Below are 23562 nucleotides of genomic sequence, written 5' to 3' on the forward strand. Positions count from 1 at the left end.
CACACTTTACTTTACCTAATCAGTTGCCACAACGACTCACCTTTCCAGGATTTGCATGTCATTCGGTTTGATCCTTGCAGAAAACCATACAAGAAGGCAAATTTAGGGGAAGTTTCCTGGTGTGTAAAACTGCTCACTCTGTGGACTGGTTGCTAATCAGATTAGCCCCAGTGGGAGTCAGATCCTTGGTGTCCCCCCCCCCGCCCGCCAGCCACCTAGCAGTGTTTGCCCTGGGCAAAGCGGCACCTTTTTAAAGTGGTGATTCTCTTTATTTAGCAGGGGGAGAGCAACTGGCCTTCTCCAGCCCCAGCACAGAATCCCTCCAGTGGCTGTTGCTGGTGTCTCTCTTAGGTTTCTTTTTAGATTGCCAGCCCTTTGGGGACAGGGAGCCATCCTTATTTATTTATTATTTCTTTGTGTAAACTGCTTTGGGAACTTTTGTTGAAAAGTGGTATGTAAATATTTGTAGTAGTAGTGTCTACACAGACAGGCAGCAGCTTCTCCAAGGCTTCAGGCAGGAGTCTTTCCCAGCCCTACCGGGAGATGCTGAGACAGGGATTGAACCCGGTGTTAGATATGTTTGAATTATTATTATTACTATTATTTTTACATTTATATCCCGCTCTTCCTCCAAGGAGCCCAGAGCGGTGTACTACATACTTGAGTTTCTCTTTCACAACAACCCTGTGAAGTAATAATAATAATAATAATCTCTCTATATATTTCTCCTGGGTGTGCCCAGGAAAAATGCGTCCTGGCAGCCCAGCTGATTGGCTGGGCTGCGGGGGCGCCTGATTGGTCCTGGCGCACCCAGGAGAATTGCCTGGCTGGGCGGCTGCGGAGGCAAGGCGGTGGGCCCGGCCGCGGCAGCGGACCCGGCGGTGGCGGGCCAGGCAGCGGCGGCGGGCCAGCTAGAGGCACAGATGCTCCACGGCCGGGGTCCGCCGCCTTGCCTCCGCAGCCGCCCAGCCAGGCAATTCTCCTGGGTGCGCCAGGACCAATCAGGCGCCCCCGCAGCCCAGCACACCCAGGAGAAATATAGATAGATAGATAGATAGATATAATAATAATAATAATAAGTAGGTTAGGCTGAGAGAGAAGTGACTGGCCCAGAGTCACCCAGCTAGTTTCAAGGCTGAATGGGAATTTGAACTCGGGTCTCCCCGGTCCTAGTCCAGCACTACCCCACGCTGGAATTGTGTAGTGCATCTGCAGATAGGTTGCACTCTAGTGGAATACTCCGAATCTGCTAAGCTGTTGTATCTGCTATCTATACTTAGTGTGTTTGTTGCTCAATGAATGTGCTTTGTTTAAGCTCTTCTGTGTCCACCTGGAGTTATTCTTGTGTAAATACTGGACAGGTTACACCAGGGACCTTATATGCTTGCAAAGCAGATGCTCTACTACTGAGCTATGGCGCTGTCCCTGACGATTTATTATAGGAACATAGGAAGCTGCTGTCTACTGAGTCAGACCGTTGATCCATCTAGCTCAGTATTATCTGCTCTGACTAGCAGCAGAGTTTTTGCAGGCAGGAGTGAGGACTCTTTCCCAGCCCTACTGGAAATGCCAGGCATTGAACATGGGACCTTCTGCATGCAAAACAGACGAGCCCCCGCCCCGCCAGCTGCTACAGCCCCATCCCCAAGGAACAACACCCAAATAACCCCACCCCACATGGCTACATGGATTGGAATTCAGCCACTTCAGGCAGAGAGGGTGGCTCAGGATTAGTCTGGTTTTTCTGCCCTCTTCCAGATAACCTCATTCCACACAACAGGCCAGGGAAGCTCACACCTTAAACACACCCCAGGGAGAGGGAAAGCGGCGAGGTGTGGGGCTGGGGAGGCTCAGCCCAAGAGGGCGCGTGTGCCTTTAAGAATCGAACGGAATGTATCAAAACAAAAAAGCCGGGCCGCCATTGGCTGGGCGGCTGGCACGTGAGTTCACAGCTGATTTTTCTGGCTTTTTTGTCGCGGCTGCTGCTGCTCTGTGTCAGTCCGTTTCAGCAGGAGATTAGGATGGCTCTCCGTGGCCGCTGCTGGCCCGCGCTCTTCCCCCGCGGAAGTTAATCTGGGGCGGAGGCGGGAGGAGAGGGGAACCCCCTCGGGCTTGCAGCGAGGTGGGGAGCCTCGGCGGCGGGCGCGCAAAAAGAGCCCAGGCAGGGGCGAGCCCGTGTGGCTGGCTCATCATGGCCCAGCCCGCCCAGCTGAACCTCCTGGAGCCTGGCTGCCCCATCGAGGTGGAGCACGATCGGAAGAGGAGGCAGTTCACCGTCAGGCTGAATGGTGAGCAGGGAAGGGGGCAGAATCCTGCGGCGGCGGGCGGGGGGGGGCGCATGTGTGGGGTGGCTCTCCGCCTGCCTGCCTCCCTCTCTCTCTTTTTCTCTCTCTCCCTTGCGGTCTTGCACCTCCCCTGCGTGCGATCTTTTGTTTGCAAGTAATCCCAGGGAGTGTGGGAAGCCTGGTGCCTGCTGACTTCACACACAACACACGGGCTGCTGTTCTTCCTCTGGGGGAATCCTCGGGGCGTCTTGCAAGGAAGTGGCTGTTTCGGGGTCTTATCCATGGGCCTCCGGAGGGAGGAAGCGAAGGATCCCTCCCACCCCCACCCCCGGATCGAGCCAGTCCCCTTGAACTCAGTGGGGCTTACTCCCAGGTGCAGGATAATAACTTGCAGCCTTTGTGCCCTCTCCGGGGGGTGGGGGGAAGCTCCTGTGGGTGCTCATGTGTGTTTCCTCATTTTGCTCCCTTCTCCTCCCAAATTCCGTTTCTGCTCCTGCTGCAGTGAGAGGCTGGTTATGCAACAGATTAGCTGTGGTGTCAGCCCCTTAGCAACTGGATACCAGGAGACGGTGGGGAGGGGGAGGTGGGTAGAGATGAGGCGCGAGCAGGGGATTTCATTCTGGCCTCCCCCCCACCCCCCAATAGGCGAGCTGTTCTCTGGCTTCCTTTCTGCCCCTTTTTCTTGCTGTGTTGGTTACTTCCTCTGGCTGGTAGGGGAACGAACACCTGTCTTTGCAGGATCTATTTTTACTAACGAAGTTGGTGAGATCCACACTGGAACCCGTGTTCTCCTCCCCCACCTTCTGGGGTCCAAACCTGCTTAATTCAAACTTGACTCCCCATTTCTCTCTCTCTCTCAACTGCTGAGTGGAATAATTCTGCAAAGAACTGATTACTTTTAAATCTGCTCCTCCTATTTTATTTTGCAGAGGGCTTAAACTTTAGCTTTGGCCTCGCACATGTATGGCATGCAGCTTGATCCTGCAGATGCTTACTCAGAAGTAAGCCTCACTGAGTTTCAGTGGGGCTTGCTTTCAAGAAAGCGTGCAGATATTCTGCCACAGAGGTGGCAGGCCTGTTTGGCTATGGGGCACTAGTTAAAGAAGTACCCCAGAGCATGTGCAGAGTGTGGTCCCTTACACCAGGCAACCGCAACCAGTTTCTCTTCTTATAAGACAAGGCTTCTCACACTTTTGTGGCCACTGTGGCTGGTGGGAGTTGTAGTCAAACAGCATCTGCGGACCTGAATTCTAGAACTCCTGCTGGAAGACTCACACTGTACATCTGCACACTCAGTGCTTGCTGTCCCAAGATTATCTCAGGTAGCAAGGCGAGAAATTAACTAGTCTGAGATCTTGTAGGGCTGCTACCTGTCACTCCGGGGCTGGAGGGACTAATTATTTGACTATAAGGGTGCTCGGATGTAAACATTGAAGGGAACGGACTCCGGCTGGCATTCTCTGAGTCGGGACGTCCATGGATTCCCTTTTATTTTCCTTTCTTCCACCATGAATTTTAAGGCTCAGGCCTCTGGGTTCCCAGGTGATCGCCCATCCAGGCAATGACCATACCTAGGAACATAGGGAACTGCCGTATACTGAGTCAGACCAATGGTCTGTCTATCTCGGTATTGTCTACCCAGACTGGCAGCGGCTTCTTCAAGGTTTCAGGCAGGAGTCTCTCTCGGCTCTATCTTGGAGATGCTGCCAGGGAGGGGACTTGGAACCTTCTGCTCTTCCCAGAGCGGCCCCATCCACGGAGGGAAAGATCTTGCAGGGCTCACACATCTAGTCTCCCATTCAAATGCAAACCAGAGCAGAGGCTGCTTGGCAAAGGGGACAACTCATGCTTGCATCCTCTCATACTGCGTGGGAGGAGGCAATGGCCAACCCCTCCTGTATTCTACCAAAGATAACCACAGGGCTCTGTGGGCGCCACGAGTCGGCACACTTTACCTTTACCACAAGACCAGCTCTCGTAGACCTGCTGAGCTTCAGCAAGATCGTTGTATCCGATGCCCCCTTGATCATACCTGGGGATTCTGATATTTCCCTATCTCACATGTCCTGTTTATGTTTAGTGCACATACAGTTTGTCTACAGTGTACACATGTACAGATTCCCTCAATAGCAGGAGACGGATAAGAAGTGTATTACTGTGCATGGGTTGAACATTGTGAGAATAGCTGCGTGTTTACAGAACTGTAGATGTGTCCACGGAACGCAGATTGGATGTAGATTGGACATAAGGGCTTCTGTGTACAGTGTGTCCGCGTACAGATCTGTAGGCACGTACTGGCATTCTCGCATTGCACTCTGCACATGTATACGAGTACCCTTCCTTTCTAAACCCTGTGTTTGAGAGGGCCAAGTTCACATTGCAGTCGCCTGGACAGAAGTACCATGTAATGTTTGAATCAGGCTACTAATTACAACAGTGGTGTGGCTTGGGACCTTTTGGTGAACCATTGCTCTGTTTCTGGTGGATCAGCCATACCTGTTGGTTGCTGGGATTCTTACAAAGAATGCTAGATTGGGGGGATCTTAGTTTGACCCCGGAAGGCCCCTTCTTAAGCAGAGTACACACGTGGGATCACTTTGCAGGGACAAATTAATGCCTTAAGTCTTGAGAGGTCCTGAGAACGTGCTTGTGCTTCTTAAATTTAAAAGATGTGGTTGGGGAGTCTAGTTCAAAGAAAAGAGATGTGGCCCCATGAAGATGTAAGTCTGCCTACCCCGATCTACAGTTGGAATCCTACCAACTGGAACTTGCAGGAGTGAACTGGTGCCCCAGAGGAAAATAATTAATTTATTCATGGTAGTGTCGGAGTTGGAATCAACCAGAGCTTGTGTGTGATTCTCTACAAATTTAACCTCTGTGGCTTTTAGACTTTTGATCCAAACGAGATCGAGAAACGGTAATTGACTTCTGCAAAAATGGAAGGCCGCCTCTGCATCTGAAACACCTCGTAAGGCAAATGCAAGCCACGAGCACATCTTGTTAGTAGCAAGTCTACAGAGTTGAGTTCATAGACTGAAGAACAGCTCAGGGGTAGGAACACGGTGCCTTCTACTGAGTCAGACCCTTGGTCCATCTCACTCAGTATTGTCTTACCCAGACTGGCAGTGGCTTCTCCAAGGTTGCGGACAGGAGTCTCTCTCAGCTTTATCTTGGAGATGCTGCCAGGGAGGGAACCCGGGACCTTCTGCATGCAAGTAGGCAGATGCTTGAGAGGAGAGCTGGTTGGTCTGTTTGTTTGTTTGTTTGTTTAACATATTTTTATACCACCCAAAACTTATGTCTCTGGGTGGTCTTGTGGTAGCAAGCACGAATTGTGCCTTTGCTAAGCAGAGTCCACTCTGGTTTGTATTTGAATGGGGGACTCCATGTGTGAACACTATAAGCTATTCCCCTTAGGGGATAGGGACATAGGAAGCTGCCATCTACTGAGTCAGACCATTGGTCCATCTAGTTCAGTACTGTCTACCCAGACTGGCAGTGGCTTCTCCAAGGTTGCAGGCAAGAATCTCTCTCAGCTCTATCTTGGAGATGCTGCCAGGGAGGGAACTTGGAGCCTTCTGCTCTTCCCAGAGTGGCTTCATCCCCTGAGGGCAATATCTTGCAGTGCTCACACTTCCAGTCTCCCATTCATATGCAACCAGGGCAGACCCTGCTTAGCTAAGGGGACAAGTCATGCTTACTACCACAAGACCAGCTCTCTTTCTCTGGGGCCATTCTGGGGGAAGAGCCCCTGCTTGCTTGCATTCAGAAGTTTCCAAGTCCCCTCCCTGGCAGCATCTCCAGGATAGAGCTGAGAGAGATTCCTTCCTGTAGCCTTGGAGAAGCTGCTGCCAGTCTGTGCAGACAATATTGAGCTAGGTGGACCAAGGGTCTGGTTCAGTAGAAGGCGAAAAAGAAGAGCTGAAAGAAAAGGGTGAGGACCTCTGTCTTCTCACTGTTGCAAAGGCAGATTAGCCAGGCTGTAGGTGCCATAGCCCAGCCTGGCGAAAGCATAGAAATGATGAGATTCCCTCTTGCACTGCCTCTGCAAGACCAGTGCAGAGTGCCAGGACAACCCCTCCCTCCTTCCTCTGAGTTCTTAGCAAATCCGCAGCAAAAACCGGAGTGAAGGTTGCCGTTGGGAGCCTGGTGAGTGAATTGGTGGCACCTGCAGATTTTATTTATTCATTTATTGTTAATTTTATTTAACAGATGGCTTCAGGGGCAGAAGCCTTAGCAGGATTGAGGGCCTGGTTCCACAACTGATCCCTCTTTGAGTATTTGGAAGTTAAACAAAACAAAGAGTCTATGTGTTCATGCAGTGGGTTGTAAAGTTCATGCTGGGATTCAAAAAAGACTTCTGAAGTAGGTGTGGGCAGGAGGTAGATTGCTTGCAGTTTTTGCATCCTAATTGCTTTATCAGTAAAACTGCAAAATAACGCGCACACACACACACACCCTGGCTGGCATTGTGCAAACTGCTGATTTGTCTGTCTCAGTGGCCCACTCCTGTAAACTCCGAGTCTTAATTGGTTACCTTTGATCTGGCCTTTGTGCAAAGTCTGCTTTGCTTTAGCATCCTTCATCTATTAGTCAGATGCAAATTAGTAAGCATAGAAAAAAAAGTTCTAATACTGAGTTGGACCATTGGTCCATTGAGCTCAACACTGACTGGCAGCCTGCAAAGTTTCAGGCAGGAGTCTTTCCCAGCCTTACCTGGAGATGATGATGATGATGATTACATTTATATCCCGCTCTTCCTCCAAGGAGCCCAGAGCGGTGTACTACATACTTAAGTTTCTCTTTCACAACAACCCTGTGAAGTAGGTTAGGCTGAAAGAAAAGTGACTGGCCCAGAGTCACCCAGCTAGTATCATGGCTGAATGGGGATTTCAACTCGGGTCTCCCCAGTCCTAGTCCAGCACTCTAACCACTACCCCACACTGGCTCTTTGGAGATGCTGCCAGAGATTGAGCCGGGGGACCTTCTGCATGCCGAGCAGGTGCTCTTCCCATGTGCCATGACCCCATCCCCCTTGCTGTGCTTGGTTTTAAAAACTTAAAACCGTTTTTAAAAGAAGCTTTTAAAGACTAGCTGTGACTGTCATCTAGTTCTAATCCTGGCTACTGCTCTACTTCTCTTATATTATTTGCTCTGTCTTTAGGATGACTTGTATTTTATTGTCTCTTGTTTTCCTATAAATTGATATGTCGGCGATGCAATGCACATATTAACTCCAACTCTCGACAAAAATACTTTTTATTGTGCAAAAGAGAAAAGAAACTAAAAGCTGGTAAACAGAAGACATTTGGGCGTAACACACCATCCTCGGTTAATAAACAAATCAGCCCAGATGAAAACCTCCGTTCCCCAGCTGTTAAATTCCTTAGCCATTAGTTTTCATGCTTTTGCTGTAAGTTGCCCCAGGCCACTGTGTACTGGAGGGGTGTAAATATTTTAAATAAATATGGCCCCATGTGCTTGTAAGGTCAAGTGTGCCGTTGAGTTGATTTCGACTCCTGGCGCCCACAGAGCTCTGTGGTTGTCTTGGGTAGAAGACAGGAGGGATTGACCATGGCCGCCTCCTGCGCAGTGTGAGATGATGCCTTTCAGCATCTTCCTATATCAATGCTGAGGATTTGAACTGGCAACCTTCCTTGTGATAGTGTGAATGCAGCCATCTTCTCATTGTATGGATAACTTTTTTCTTCAGGTGACATGTTCATTGCCTGTTCTAAATATAGCAAGATCCCTTTCCATTTGTCTTCTCTGCTTTATTTTTAAGCCAAGAACCATTTTTGGTTTGTGTTAAAAACCAAACCCGTTATATTTACACAAATTGCAGGGTATATGAAAATGCATAAACAACTTTAAAGCTATATACCCAGCAGGAGACAATGTTCATAAACTGCTAAGAATAGTACAGTACAGATTTTATATCCACCCCCCCCCCCCCGCGTCCACAAACCACTAAGTATTACATACTATTTTTCAGGCTTAACAATGAGGGAGAATAAACAGCAAATGAATCTTGTAGGACGTCTGATGGGCTACAGAGAAAACAGTCAAGCCAAACAGTCTCTTTAAATAGCATAAGGTTAAAATAGTTTCATAGTGATGGATTCCCATAGGAAAGCTGCTGAGCTGTAAATCAGTTTCATTGTGTTTTTAAAGAAACAAAACCTTTTGTGCAAGTGAAAAGGTATTGTAAGGGGAGGCTATCATTTCTTGAGTTAAGAAAAGCGACTGTGAAAGGGTCTGGGGGGGATGTGATAGAGAAATATTTATATAAGAGAGAATAGTTTGGAAAAATGACCAGGGAACAGATGTTAATATCCATTCTTTAAAATAAAGCTAGATGTACAAGGAACACAGTGGGAGTAACATGCAGCTGGTTTCAACCATCCTTTGTGGAAAGCACAGATTGAACTGTGGAACTCAGTGCTCCATGGTAGTCACTGTTGGCTTCCCAAAAAGGGTTAATTGAGTTCAGAGAGAATTGGAGCAGATGTTGTTCTTTGCTAAGAAGGTGAGGTGATGCATTTTTTTTAAAAAAATGGGTAGTATGCTGAGAATTCTGGCAGGGTGGTAATTAAAAAAACTACTGTGGACCCGCAATAAACTGTTGCTGTATACTCCTAGTGTGCATGTGTTGCCTGAGCGTGCTGAAAGTTTTAAGCACTCTCCCCCCGCCCCCGGAAGCAGACGGGGTTGTGATTGTCTTCAGGGAGTATTCTTCAAAGTGAGAAATCTCTCACTCTTCTTGTTTAAGCCCTCCTTGCCATTGAGTTCACTTAGCTCTGCCCACCTGGTTGTCTGTTAACTGTCCTCTGAGTCTGCAAACATTCTGCTCCATTGATTTACATTGGGACAGTGTTGGAGGCTCAATGTGCATGGCCATCTAGGTTTTTTACTTCAGATTTTTATGAAACTGACATATCTGTAGGTCACACCCCAAGTCTTCTGGTATCCCACAGGTGCTCTGGTTCTCCACCCGTAACAATCATAACTTTCCCAGCTGTTTCAGAAATAGTGTATAAATCGTAATACAACTAATAAAAAGGTGTGTGACTTGCAGAGTTGGGTGACCACTTTGGACGGGGAAAGTCAGCGGAGGAAACAAACTTCTGAATCGAACAGAAACTGCGGAGGTGGAAAGCAGTTAAGCTAGTTGTAGACAGGCAGATTGAAAAGAATGAAGTTTGCCAAGGTCAGATATTAGGCCATCAAGGTCAGTGAAAGTCTCTCAGTTGGGAGATGTATTTCTCACCAGCTGTCCAGATCAAGTGCCTAGAAACATATCCCTGGGCTCTTGTGAAAACTGGGGATTTATCACCAGCCTACGCCTTGTGTGCTGGTGAGTTAAGGTGCCTCTTCTAAGTGGAGAAGGGAGGAGAGCTGGTCTTGTGGTAGCAAGCATGCATTGTCCCATTTGCTAAGCAGGGTCTGTCCTGGTTTGCATTTGGATGGGAGAATACATGTGAGCACTGTAAGATATTCCCCTTAGGGGATGGGGCCATAGCTCAGTGGAAGAGCATCTATATGCAGAAGGTTCCAAGTTCCCTCCCTGGCAACATCTCCAGGTAGGACTGGGGAAGACCCCTGAGCCTGCAACCTCAGAGAAGCTGCTGCCAGTCTGGGCAGGCAATACTGAGCTAGATGGACCAAGGGTCTGACTTGGTAGAAGGCGGCTTCTGATGCTCTGAAGGACAAACTTCAAAGCTAATGGGCTTGAATTGCCTGTGCTGAATGGTGTTATGGGCAGTGCTTCTCATCGTAAGACCCCAGGGCCCAGCAGCAGCTACTTAATTTTGACAGAACTACTCAGGAGTAACTTAGCTTGGATGTCAGCCTTTGATTCTGTGATTTTTTTTCCAGGTGAAAATAAGGACCTATCCATGTATTAGAGGCCACTGTTTGAGCAATCCAAACAGTGCGACCCATAGCAATTTGTCCTAAGAAACCGTAGCATGTTGGGTCATGAATGTGGCCTCTTGCCAGCTAAGCTGACTGACTCCCTCCTTCCAGCGTTGCCTGTAACATGGGATCCCAGATGTTGTTGACTACAACTCCCAGCATCCTTGGCTGCAGTGGTCTTTGGCTGAGGATGCTGGGAGTTGTAGTCAGCAACATCTGGGACCCCGTGTAACAGGGAACACTACCTCCTTCCTCCCCTTCCTGCCCTTAGCTCCTTGGTTTGGAAATTGGCTTGCAAACTGGGCCCTCCAGCCGTTGGTGAACTACAACTCCCATCATCCCTAGTCACAATTTATTGTGGTTGGGGAAGTTAGGAGTTGTAGGTCAACAACTGCGGGAGAGACCAGTTGGCCCACCCCTGCCATAGTTGCACCTGTCAGCCGACCCCAGGAGCTGTGGTTGATAAGCCATAACAATTCACGGGAATTAAGTCACGGCTTCCTTGGGTGGCTTGCTAACCACAACTGGTTAAGCCACGTTTCCTGTGTTCACACGATACATGGGGCAGTGCTCGAAGAAAACTAGGGGTGTGTGTGGTTTGCATTTCTGTGATGCCCTTCGTCCCGAGACGCCAGAGTGGTAAAACCACAGTAAGATTTCAATGAAAAGCACAGTCAAAATAAAATGGATGAAGCAACGGTGATCTGCAAGGGAACGGACCAAAGGTCTGGATAAAAAGGGCAACCGAATCTCCTCCAGAAGTTTGTGGGGTGAGGGGGCCCCACACGGATCTGGGATTTGAAAGCAAGTTCTGCAGCCTGGAGGCAACCACTGAGAAGGCCCTGTCCTGCACGCTTGACCAGCAAGCTTCAGGTGGTGTTGGCATGCAGAGCGGAGCCCTCCGAGCTGACCTAGGCAGGTGGGTGCATTCAGCTGGGATCAGGCCTTAAGGTTCCTGGGGCCCAAGTTAAAAACATAAGAACAGCCTTGCTGGATCAGGCCGAAAGCCTATCTAGTGCAGCACCCCGTTTTCCACAGTGGCCCACCAGATGCTGAGGGCCTTGAAGGTAATTGCTAGCACCTAGAATTGTACCAGTTGAGGGTACTGCTCCATGACCAAACTGAGGAGGAAGGGACATAGGAAGCTGCCACATACTGAGACCCTTGGTCCATCTAGCTCATTATTGTCTACCCAGGCTGGCAGCAGCTTCTCCAAAGTTGCAGGCAAGAATCTCTCTCAGCCCTATCTTGGAGATGCTGCCAAGGAGGGAACTTGGAACCTAAATGCTCTTCCCAGAGCGGCCTCATCCCTGGAGGGGAAGATCTTCCAGTGCCCGCAACATGTAGACTTCCATTCAAATGCAAACCAGAGCAGACCCTGCTTAGCAGAGGGGACAAGTCATGCTTGCTACCACAAGACCAGCTTGCCTCTCCCACTCAAGGGGGCATGCCCACTCAACAGGCTTTGATTGCATCCACAACCCAACAAACCACCCCACTTAATTAGTCTGTTGCTAATGGCGCGGCTTGGCTGTACGGACATTGATTTGATCTATCTATAAATGTTCCTTTAGTCCTTATAGTTAAAAATAAAACTGTTCCCAATTGCACTCAGTAATGGTAATTACAAATCCCATTCTGACAAAAAAAATAGAGGATTACCGATGCAAATGTATTTATTAGTTGGCAATATAAATGAACTGCACATATTTATGATATGATATGATATTTATGCACATATTTATGATTTTGTGAATGGCTGAATACACAGCGCATGGTTCACTTGCACGTTGAACACCGCTGCGTATGAGTGTTAATATCTGAGGTAGTGTTTTTAATAAAAGACATCTCAGGGGTGAGCTGTGTGTGGATTCCAGTATTCGATTTCTTGTGCTTAATGGAATAAATCACGGTGGTGAGCTCTACATTCATTCAGGCTGTTGGTGTATCCTGGGGTGGCTTGAGGAGCCGGGTGTATTAGTAAATGGGTTGCCACTCTCTAAGGTCAGGCTTCGGAACGTTTCTAATAGAATGAATGCTTGTCGCCTGATCTCCTGTGTGCTTACTCAAAACTGTGCTTGGCCCTTGATGGAACGGAAGGTGTTCCACCTCTTTCATTTCAGTATGAATCATCACAGCAGCAGACAGAGGTCGTCAGTTGCAGCAGAAACCTGTGTGTGTGTGTGTGTGTGTGTGTGTGTGTGTGTCACCTTAAACACTAACACACTGATTGCAGCAAAAGCTTTCCAGGATTAAAGTTTATGCAGCAGTGCTACTTGTTAATCTTGGTCCCTCGAGCACTCAGTACTGTCTGCACGGACTGGCAGCAACTCTCCAGAGTTTGGGGTAGATAGTTCCCAGCTGCCACCTCCACCCCCCCCCCCCGCTTGAGATGCTCCCAGGATTTGAACCTGGGACCTTCTGCATGCAAAGCAGGTGCTCTTCCCCTGAACTATGGCCCCTGTGCCACTGCCTGTTCCTGGGAATCGAGCCAGCTCGTATCTCCATGGTTCCACCATGTTCTTTGGACATCTAGTGTGTGACAGAATATTTAGAACTGGGTGTGTGTGTGTGTGTGTGTCTTTTTTTTTTAAAGCTATAGATTTATTGGCTCCTTTTGCACCTGAAAAGAGAGATGGTCTTGTGGTAGTGAGCATGGATTGTCCTCTTGGCTAAGCAGGGTCCACCTTGGTTAGCATTTGGATGGGTGACTACATGTTGCAGACACTGGAAGATCTTCCCCTCCGGGGATGGGGCTGCTCTGGGAAGAGCATCTAGGTTCCAAGTTCCCTCTCTGGCAGCATCTCCAAGATAGGACTGAGAGAGATTCCTGTCTGCAATTTGGAGAAGCCGCTGCCAGTCTGTGAAGACAATACTGAGCTAGATAGACCAATGGTCTGACTCAGTAGATGGCAGCTTCCTATGTTGCTTGCTCCTCTGCATGGTCACGGAACAGTACCCTCAATTGGTACAATTCTAGGTGCTAGCAATTACCTTCGCTACTGTGTCGACAATACTGAGATGGACCAGGGGTCTGATTCGGTATAATTCAGCTTCCTATGTTGCCCTTAGAGCACTGGTTCCCAACCTGGGTTCCTCCAGTTTTTGCTGAACTGCAACTTCTATCACCAACAGCTACAATTTATTGTGGCTGGGAATGATGGGAGTTGTAGTCTAGCAACATCGGGGAAACCTCTAGGGCCTTAGAAAAGGCCTGCTCAACTTTGGCCCCCCCAGCTGTGTTTGGACTACAACTCCCATAAGCCCCAGCCACAGTGGCCAATAGCCAGGGATTATGGGAGTTGTAGGCCAATATCTGCAGGAGGGCCAAAGTTGAGCACCCCGGCCTTAGAGGATGGGGCCGGAGAAGAGCATGCAGAAGGTCCCAAGTTCCCTTCCTGGCAGCATCTCCAAGATAGGGCTGAGAGAGACTCCTGCCTGCAACCTTGGAGAAGCTGCTGCCAGTCTGGGTAGACAATGCAGAGCTAGATGGACCAAGCCCCTGACTCAATATAAGGCAGTTCCCCTACGTTCCTGTCTGTGCACTTCTGAATGCCGGTTGCTGATGTGTCTCCGCTCCGTATTTAATTCCAAAACGTCTTGGCAAATGTGTCCTGCTCTTGGCTGGCCCCATCCTCTCCGTCTCCGTGCCGATTTACATGCGGCCAGGTGTTCTTTTGAGCCTGCTGGCTCGGATTTGTTCCAGCTGCAGTTGGCAGGCGGGCTGGCACACTTCCCATATCACGTTGCAGGCTTTGGCTTGCGGACTCGGCAGGCTTGCCTCTTGCAAAAGCCTCTGGTTGCAGGCACGGCTCGGGTGTGTCTCCACTACCAACTTGAACCCCAGGTCGAATCGTCATTCTGTCGCCCCTGGGAAGCCCGGGAGCTGTAGTTCTCGGGTTGGGGGCAGGAGTATGGGTCTCTTAGCCTAGAGGTTCCACACTCTGGGTCCCCAGGTGGTGTCGGCTACAGCTCCCAAGGGTCTTTGGGTGTCGTGACAGTGGATGATGGGAGTTGTAGTCCGGGATTCTGTTCTGGCCTTTCCCTGGGATACTACTGTAGGATTTTTCTTCCTCTGGCAGATATTCCATGGTGACAACTCTCATTGTGGAAATACAGGTTGATTCAGCTGCAGCTTCCCCGCAATCTCCGCACTTCAGTTTTTGGGTTGCCCTCAAGTAGGGTTGCCATGTTCTGTAAGATCTTCCCCTCAGGGGATGGAGCTGCTCTGGGAAGAGCATCTCGGTTCCACGTTCCCTCCCTGGCAGCATCTCCAAGACAGGGCTGAGAGAGACTCCTGCCTGCAACCTTGGAGAAGCTTCTGCCAGTCTGTGAAGACAATACTGAGCTAGATAGACCAAGGGTCTGACTCAGTATATGGCAGCTTCCTATGTTCTGGCTTCCCAAATCTGGGTGCCTAATCTGCATATTATGTAAATAGGCTTGAAAATAATTTCTGAGCAGAATAGTGACTGCACGTCTTGCTCCATAACTCCGCTTCTACAAGGACTAGAGCTTAGCTTTTTTTCAAAAAATGAAAGCTGAAATCTGGGCGAATCTGAGTGGGCTACGCAATCTGGGTGAGATGCTTAACATCTAGGTGAAACCCGAAATTCCGGTGGGCATGGCAACTCTATCCCCAAGACTTAAAGTGTACATAATCACATTTTAGGTTATGTGCAGTGCTGTTTTTTTTTTTTTTTAAACTGGCACACTCTGTTGCCTCCTCTGACTCTAATCCCAAGGTGAACTTTAAAAGAAGCAGCTTCTTTGCATTGTAAAACACGAGCCTGTTTGTGTCCTGCCAAGCAAGTGTCCTGGCACGCCTGTGAAACTGGCGTAAGCCCTCGGTGGTGCAGTCTGTTTGTTTCCCCCTCTCTCTAGTAACATGCCGGTTGCTGGGATCACTCCGGAGAGCAAAAGCTGCCCTCTAAGCTGGGTTTGTCCTGAATTTCACGGCAGGCAGGCAACAGCCTCTCGGTACAAACTGTTCCTCTTCCGTCTGCAGCCTGCTCCGGTGGGCACCGAGTCCAGTGGGGTAACGGCAGTTTCCTGTCACCTGATCAGGAGGCCGATCCGGCACGATCCGAAGTCTCGTCTCGTCTCTGTGGGGCAAAAGCTGAAGAGACTGAGATGGGCAAGGAAATGAAACCTAACTTGGCATGTCACGGGGTGATCGTTGCCTACCGCAAGGCCGACCGGAGCAGCCTGGCCAGGACAGCTCCAGAACAACGGATTTGGGGGTGCAAAGGGGTGGCACAGGAAGTCATTAGGGCAGTGAGGATTTTGCTGTCCCTCAAATGCTAACAGAGCTAAGGTAACTGATGTTAGGCTGTTTACTTTATTAAGGAAACTTGCGTGGCATTTTCAAACTTATTCAGAAAATGGGCGAGATTTCTTGTAGGAAAATGTTGCCTTTCTGGATTCGGCCAAACCTTCCCGTTGGCTTGCCAGGCTAATTCCCGTTTCCTGTCCAAGGCCATGTGGCAGGTGAGACTGGTCTGGGGAGAGGAGTCCGTGGCAGGCCAGCTGAGATCTGCAGTGGGGACAGCCCTGCTGCACCCCTCTGCAGACAGGGCCTCCCCAGCCTGGTTCCTGGCCAGGAAGGGAGCGAAGGGGTCAGCCTGTTTCCTGGGAGACTGGAGGGGTCTCCTCCCTGCCTGGCTGCACTGGTGTCCGCTGCTTATTCCGGGGGACAGGAGTGAGTGAGTGAGGCTTCTTTAAACAATGGAAGTCTGTGGAAATAATTGACTCCAAATTATAAGGGCCTAATACTGTGTTTCCCCAAAAATAAGACAGTGTCTTACATTAATTTTAGCCCCCAAAAATGCACTAGGGCAATTAACGGTACATCAGAAATTACTGCTAGGTCTTACTTTCGGGGAAACAGGGTATAGGCCACCTTAAGTGGTGCGATGGGGAAATAATGTGCCTAGCAAGCCAGAGGTTGCTGGTTTGAATCCCCACTGGTGTGTTTCCCAGACTATGGGAAACACCTGTATCAGGCAGCAGCGATCTAGGAAGCTGCTGGAAGGCCTCATCTCACACTGCACGGGAGGAGGCTATGGTCAACCCCTCCTGTATTCTGCCAAAAGACAACCACAGGGCTCTGTAGGTGCCAGGATCCGACACCGACTCGACAGCACACTTTACCTTTAATTATACTATGATTGTACTGTCTGGCACTTTGCTGTAATGTTCCAGTCTTATGGATGGGGGAGCAGGAAATATTTTGCGGGGGGAGCATTGACTACCTCTTGGAGTTACCTCTGAGCCTAGCTGTGGGACTTGTCTTTTGTGCATAGCTTTCAACATTTCACAGTCATCTTCTGAACACCTGATTCTGTCAATGACAAAAACTAACTCTTTGTTTTGTTCCCCCCACCCCACATCCTTCTTTCAAGGAACTCAGGATGTGGCATGTATAGCATGCCTCATGTTGTTCTCACAACAACCCTGTAAGGTAGATCAAGCTGAGAGAAGGTGGATAGTCCCATACCAGCAACTCAGATGTTGATTTGATCCTCTGTCTTGCACTTTTCTTCATACTTCAGGCAGGCTGTCCTCCTTTAAAAACAAAACAAATACAAATACAATATGTAACATATGTTCATCCTCCCCTTAAATTGCAACCATTTTGAAAAGCAGAAACATTGCTTGGGGCATTTGGAGGGGAGGTGTTTCTGAAGGGACAGTCACTAGCCAATATACTCCCACCACAGTTGGCTTTTCCCACACTGAAAACGAACAGCCACTTCCACCACTCCGACCCCAAGGCTGGCCCCAGTACAGACAATCTTACGTTCTGAGGGCAGCAAAGATGTTCTCATCTTACACTGCTTCCAGCCCCTTACGTCTGTCTTATGTATTACACTAGGAACATTTGATCACATACACTTAGATTGGCAAGGGTTAAGCAACTCACATAAATTATCCTGGGAGTGCTCTCTGCGCACGCCTGCTCCCACAGTTATTACTACCAACATGACCATTGTTTCCATCCATGACACTGTGCTGAATTGTGTGTCTAGCACACTTGGGACGTTTCAGCTTCAAGAAGGCCAAGTAACTGTTGTGGGGGTCGTACCAGCCTCCTCCACCTCCAGGAATCCCCTCCTCCTCCCCAGCACCCTTCAGGACTGAATCGACAGAGCCACAAGTGTGCCTGGGTGACACCCAGTAAACTGGAGGCTTTTTATCCTGCCTTGGATAATTAATAGATGTATGCACACATATATGCGCTTCCACCCCCGCCATCTCCCTCTGTTCTCCCCCCACCCACCCCACGTGCCATGCCTACAAGCTTCTGAGCCAATGCATGCCTTTTTATTAAAGTTCAGCCGGTCAGTTCAGTTTATTACAATCTCTGATCAAATATACAGATTTCAGCTCGGACCCAGATGAAAAGAACCTTAAGGCTGAATATTGATACAGATATATCTTAAATTAGGGTTTCTTAACCTTGGGCCCCCAGATGATGATGGACTAGGAAACTGCCATATACTGAGTCAGACCATTGGTCCATCTAGCTCAGTATTGTCTTCACAGACTGGCAGCGGCTTCTCCAAGGTTGCAGGCAGGAATCTCTCTCAGCCCTATCTTGGAGATGCTGCCAAGGAGGGAACTTGGAATCTTCTTGCTTTTCCCAGAGCGGCCCCATTCCCAAAGGGGAATATCTTACAGTGCTCACACAAGTAGTCTCCCATTCAGATGCAACCAGGGCAGACCCTGCTTAGCTATGGGGACAAGTCATGCTTGCTACCACAAGACCAGCTCTCCTCTCCTACAACTCCCATCATCCCCAGATATGGCCTTTGTGGCTGAGGATGATGGGAGTTGTAGTCCAGAAACTTCTGGGGGCCCAAGGTTAAGAAACCTGGTCTTAAATACATATAGAAGCCATTACACAAAAGTAAAATAAGATGAAACAACCAAAATTGGCCATTTGGGTCCTTGCTTGGGTTGCCAGCTCCGACTGGAGCTATTTCCGGAAACAATTTTCCAATATTCTCCCCACCCCGTCCTGCAAAATTTTCTCCCCCCATCCTTTGGTTGACATTTCCAGGATTGTTTTCAGTGGTCACCTGCAGTTTTCCCTCTAACAGGGATTCCCTGCTATTGCTGACTACAACTCCCATAATTCCCAAGCAATGTGGGGCTATTCCTGGATAACTCAGCACCCCGCCCCCAAATCTTTCCTAGGCATTTGCCTGAGTGTTTGTGCGCACTCCAACACCAGTGTGGTGTGCTTAGCATTTCAGATTAGCACCAGGGAGACCCCGATTCAAAGAGGTTCTAAATCCCCACCGCGAATGAAGCTCACTGGATAACCTTGGGCCGACAAACTACCTTGCAGGGTGGTTGTGCGAAGTGGGAAGCCTTCTATGCTCCTGTGAGCTGTTGAGAGGGATTTCTAGAATGGAGTAGAAATGTGACTAAGTAGTGAGAGGAAAGGATGTCAGTCCTGCGGTGAAGGCTGGAGCTTGTTGGCAGAGCATCTGCTTGGCATGCAGAAGGTCCCAGTTTCACTCCCTGGCAGCATCTCCAAGTAGGACTGGGAGAGACTCCTGCCCGAAACCCCTGGAAACTCTTGCCAGGCAGTGTAGACAATACTGAGCTAGATGGACCAAGGGTGCTGGAAGTGGCCGTAGAGCACCTAATTTCTATCCCAAAGGTCCCACATTCAATCCCTGGTAGCATCTCCTGGTAGACCTGGGGAGGACTCCTGCCTGGAACCCTGGATTGCTGCTGCCAGTCAGTGTAGACAGTACTGAGCTAGATGGACCAAGGGTCAGACTCTGCAGAAGGCAGCTTCCTATGTAAAATCAAGAACTACAGTCTCTTGGAGCTGTGTGTGTGTGTGTGTGTGTGTGTGTGACCCTAAGACCCTTCTCTTGCATCCCACAGGTTGTCACGACAAAGCAGTCCTGCTGTATGAGTATGTGGGGAAGAGGATAGTGGACTTACAGCACACAGAAGTACCTGATGCCTACAGAGGAAGAGGAATAGCCAAGCACTTGGCAAAGGTATGGATTTGGGGGAATATTTCCGAATATTTCCAATAAGGCTGTTGGTGTTTTTCTGCTTGGGTTGTGTGTGTATGTGATTGTGTGATTGTTTCAAATTCCAAAAACTACCAGAGCAGGGTTTCTAGACCCAGGGTTTTTCATGGCCTTTGTGGCTCTGGGTGATGGGATTTGTAGTCCAGCCAAATCTGGGGACCCAAGGTTAAGAAACCTGGAACTAGAGGTTCCGTAGGCAGCATCTGGTAGGCTGTCCGGGGGGGGGGGGAGAAGGGCTGAGAGGAAAATCCCTGACAGCAGTGCCACATCTGGGGACTCCAGCTGGAGGGAGAGAATGCATGGGCCACAAATTTTGGCCGTTGGTACAACTTCGGGGGGCCCAATGCTCATGGTGGCTTTTGGCACCATCTTCCGCTCTAGAGGTGGGACATGTGGCAAGGTTGCTTTCTGCATTGTGGGACTTCCAGCTTTCCGCGAGTCGCCCCCCCCTCCTTCGTCCCTATCCCCAAACGATAAGCTGCTGTCACTTTTGCACGGAGCAAAGGGTTCGGGGGGTTAATGAACAAATGGTCTCTCCATGGAATAACCTTTTGGAGGACCTCCCTGCTGATTCGTCACTCCTGTTCCTCTGACAACATCGATAAAACTTTGCCGTAGTTCTTGTGTGTCTAAAACTTCTTAAACCCCGTTGCAAAATGGGCCGCTACAGGCCGAGGGTCAGGACCATAAAAGCAGCAGAGGAGGCTGAAAGTTTGGCAGTGCTCTCGCCGATTTCCTCCTCCGGCCCCCAATCTCTAGGGGTGTCGAACTGGCCAAAATCGGAGTGAGCATCCGTCCTCCCAGATGTTCCTGGCCACTGCAGCCGGCCACTCTATGCAACCGTAAGGAAAGCTGCGAGAAGGGTGGGGGGCGAAGGGCAGAAGGTTTCGGGTGGGGGCGAAGGGCAAGAGAAGGCCATCTGCATGGCCAATTTCAGCCTGCTGTAATAAACCCTGATGAGTGACTGCATTCCTTCTCCGCTGCAGCTGCCTCCTCCGTGTGTGCCTCTTCCATGGCTGCTGCTCTGGACGTCTGCCTACTATTTTTAGCCTCCCCGTTTGGAAGATGTGGCCAGGTTGCTTTGGGACTCACACCGGGTTGGGAAGCTTATCGTGGGGCAGAAGGCTGCAGCAGCTGATCTGCATATCTGATTGCACGCAATTAACATTTCCAGGAAACTGGGCTGGTGGCGAGGTTTTGAGGAGCAGATTACGAGATGCACCATGGGGTTGCCTTTTTTTTTTTTGGCCTTCGAACTGTCTTGAATGGCAGCTTGGCAGGCAGAAGTCCAGCAGGTCAAGCTTTTGCTGGCATGGGGATAATGTGAACCTCATTTGGACAACAGTGCATATAGTTAGTTCATGAACGGCAGAAGGCAGCAGGGCCCACTTTGTGCTGCATGCGCAAACACCCATCACGTATGCTTGCATGTTGTGGAATCATAGAATATTTAGCTTTAAAAGGAGCGTAGACAAATTCACGGAGGGCAGGGCTATCAATGGCTACTAGTCTGGAGGCTATAGGCCCCCTCCAGCCTCAGAGGCAGGATGCCTCTCAATCCCGGTTGCAGGGGAGCAACAGCAAGAGAGTGGGCATGCACAGACCTCTTGCCTGTGAGCTCCCCAGAGGCATCTAGTGGGCCACTGTGTGAAACAGGATGCTGGACTAGATAGGCCTTCTTGGGCCTGTTCCAGCAAGGCCGTTATGTTTTTATGTTCTAGAACTGGGAGGCACTGGGAGGTCATCTAGCCTGACCCTCTGCTCTGTGCTACAGCACCCCTGGCAGATGACTGCCCAGCCTCTGTCCTGGAAATCTCCAGCCACACAGAGTCTACCACTGCACGTGGCAGTCTGTTCCACTGCCAAACAACTTTTGCAATTAAATTTTTCCTCGTGTCGAGCCTAAGAGGAGAACTGGTCTTGTGGTAGCCAAGCATGAATTGTCCTCTTGATAAGCAGGATCCACCATGGATTCCATTTGAATGGGAGACTCCTGCTAACTGGGCAAAGAAGCACCTTTTACCGTGATGATTCTCGTTATTTAACAGGGGGAGAGTAACTAGCCCTATCCACCCCCAGCACAGGACCTCCAGTGACTGTTGCTGGAGTCTTATGTTTCTTATTTTTCTATGTAAACTGCTTTGGAAACTTTTGTTGAACAGCAGTATATAAATACTTGTTGTTGAGAGTGGATGTGTGAGCACTGTCAGATACTTGCTGTAGGGGAGGGGGCTGCTCTGGGAAGAGCAGCTGCCTGCTTGCATGCAAAGGTTCCAGTTCCCAGTTCCCTCCCTGGCAGCATCTCCAAGAGAGGGCTGAGAGAGCTTCCTGCTTGCAACCTTGGAGAAACTGCTGCCAGTCTGTGAAGACAATACTGAGCTAGATAGACCAAGGATCTGACTCGGTATATGGCAGCTTCCGATGTTCCTATCTTCAGCCCAGAACTAGACACCGTATTCCATGCGAGGTCTGACCAGTGCAGAATAGAGTGAAACGATGGACTTCTCGTGATCGGGACATGGCGCTCCTGTCTGTGCAGCCTAAGACGACACTCGCTTGGCAGATGTGCCTTCTGAGCATGCATAGGGCTGCCTCCTGCCATGCCTCGGCTTGTGAGCCCTTTTTCCAACATGGCTGTGGGGCGAAAAGCTTCACCCTTCGGATTGCTGCCTGTCAGGCTGCTGTTGGAACCATAGGGCAGGGCTAGTGAAGAAAAACGGACAACTTTCTTTGGAGACTATCATCGGATTGCAGATGGTGTGTATGCACACACACACACACACACACACACACACACACACACACACACACACACAGAGCTTCTCTTTCTGCCTGGAATCTTGCCGTCTCCCTCCCCTCCCACCAGACAGAGGGGAGATGAGGACAATTTATAGCTTGCTTTGTCTGCACGCGAGGCCTCTCGATCAAGGGGCACAGTCCATGCCAGGAGGGATCGCTTCCGCTTTTTAAAGGGGCAGCAGCCAATCTCAGTTTTTAGATGTGCCACTTTCAGAATTTATTTATTTATTGCATTTATATACTGCCCAATATTGAAGTCTCTAGGCGGTGTACAGAATTGAAGCGGGATATAAAATATAAAACACTTAAAATTCATGAAAAGATAAAAATCATAATAGATAAAAACATTACAGTTTAAAATTTTCTTATCCGTTGAAGGCCTGGGGAAATAGGTACATCTTCAGAGTCCTCCTAAAAACAAACAGAGAAGAAGATGCTCTTATTTCAGCAGGGAGCACATTCCAAAGCCACAGGGCAGCCACAGAGAAGGCCCGGTCCTGAGTTGCCACCAAACGAGTTGGCAGAAACCGTAACTGGACCTCTCCAGATGATCTTAATAGGCGACAGGGTTCACGACGGAGAAGGTGCTCTCAAGTACCCTGGGCCTAAACCGTTAAGGGCTGTATAGGTAATAACCAGCGCTTTGTATTTCATTCGGAAACATATTGGCAGTGTCACCTTAGCTAAGCAGGGTCCACCCTGGTTGCATATGAATGGGAGGCTAGAAGTTTGAACACTGTAAGATCTTCCCCTCAGGGGATGGAGCCACTCTTGGAAGAGCAGAAGGTTTCAAGTTCCCTCCCTGGCAGCATCTCCAAGAGAGGGCTGAGAGAGATGCCTGCCTTCAACCTCGGAGAAGCCGCTGCCAGTCTGTGCAGACGATACTGAGCTAGATGTATCTATGGTCTGCTTCAGTATATGGCAGCTTCCTATGTTCCAGGGCAGTTCTTTTAGAATCTGTATTATGTGGTCCTTTTGTGTTGTCCCAGAGACCAATCTGGCTGCCGTATTCTGAACCAATTGATGTTTACAGCCTACATACAAAGGCAGCCCCACGTAGAGTCCATTACAGTAGTCAAGCCTAGAGCTTACCAGCCTGTGTACCACCGTTTTTAAGGCCATTTGTCTCCAGAAATGGCCATATCTGGTGTACTGGTGTGTCAGGCTTTGGCTTTTCCCGAGCAGCCTTCTGACCCGAGCTGTTCCTATCTGTTTGTTTTGTTAGTGTGATCATAATCTTTTAACACTTGAGAAGGGGAGAAAAAAACAGGTGCATCTCTTCCAAGTGCTCAAGAGGTTCATAATGTGCTCTCCCTTTTTGGCAAGGCAAGTCTCATTCCCTTGAGCAGTGGGGTCATTGCCCTCTCAGAGGGCATTCTGAAATAGCAGCTGCACGCCTCATCTGAAGCTCTCTTTTGCTGAGTCAGACGTTTGGTTAGCCTAGCTCCGTATTGTCTACCCTGACTGGCAGCCGCTCTCCAGAGTTTCGGATGAGAGCC

General features: G+C 49.4%; 1 protein-coding gene across 2 annotated transcripts in view; it reads left to right on the forward strand.

Annotated features, from left to right (window-relative positions):
• The first annotated feature begins 1960 nt into the window (after positions 1-1960).
• The window catches only part of NATD1 (N-acetyltransferase domain containing 1), a 29787-nt gene continuing 8185 nt past the window's right edge, over positions 1961-23562 (forward strand). The window contains exons 1-2 of one of the 2 annotated variants that reach the window (XM_053276359.1): positions 1961-2288; positions 19110-19228. In XM_053276359.1, the coding sequence (XP_053132334.1) occupies positions 2192-2288; positions 19110-19228 (216 nt within the window). In that variant the 5' untranslated portion in view covers positions 1961-2191. The remainder of the gene's footprint in view (positions 2289-19109; positions 19229-23562) is intronic. The other variant, XM_053276358.1, reaches the window with a different exon arrangement.

This window comes from Hemicordylus capensis, chromosome 13 (genome assembly GCF_027244095.1).
Source record: "Hemicordylus capensis ecotype Gifberg chromosome 13, rHemCap1.1.pri, whole genome shotgun sequence".
Taxonomy (NCBI): domain Eukaryota; kingdom Metazoa; phylum Chordata; class Lepidosauria; order Squamata; family Cordylidae; genus Hemicordylus; species Hemicordylus capensis.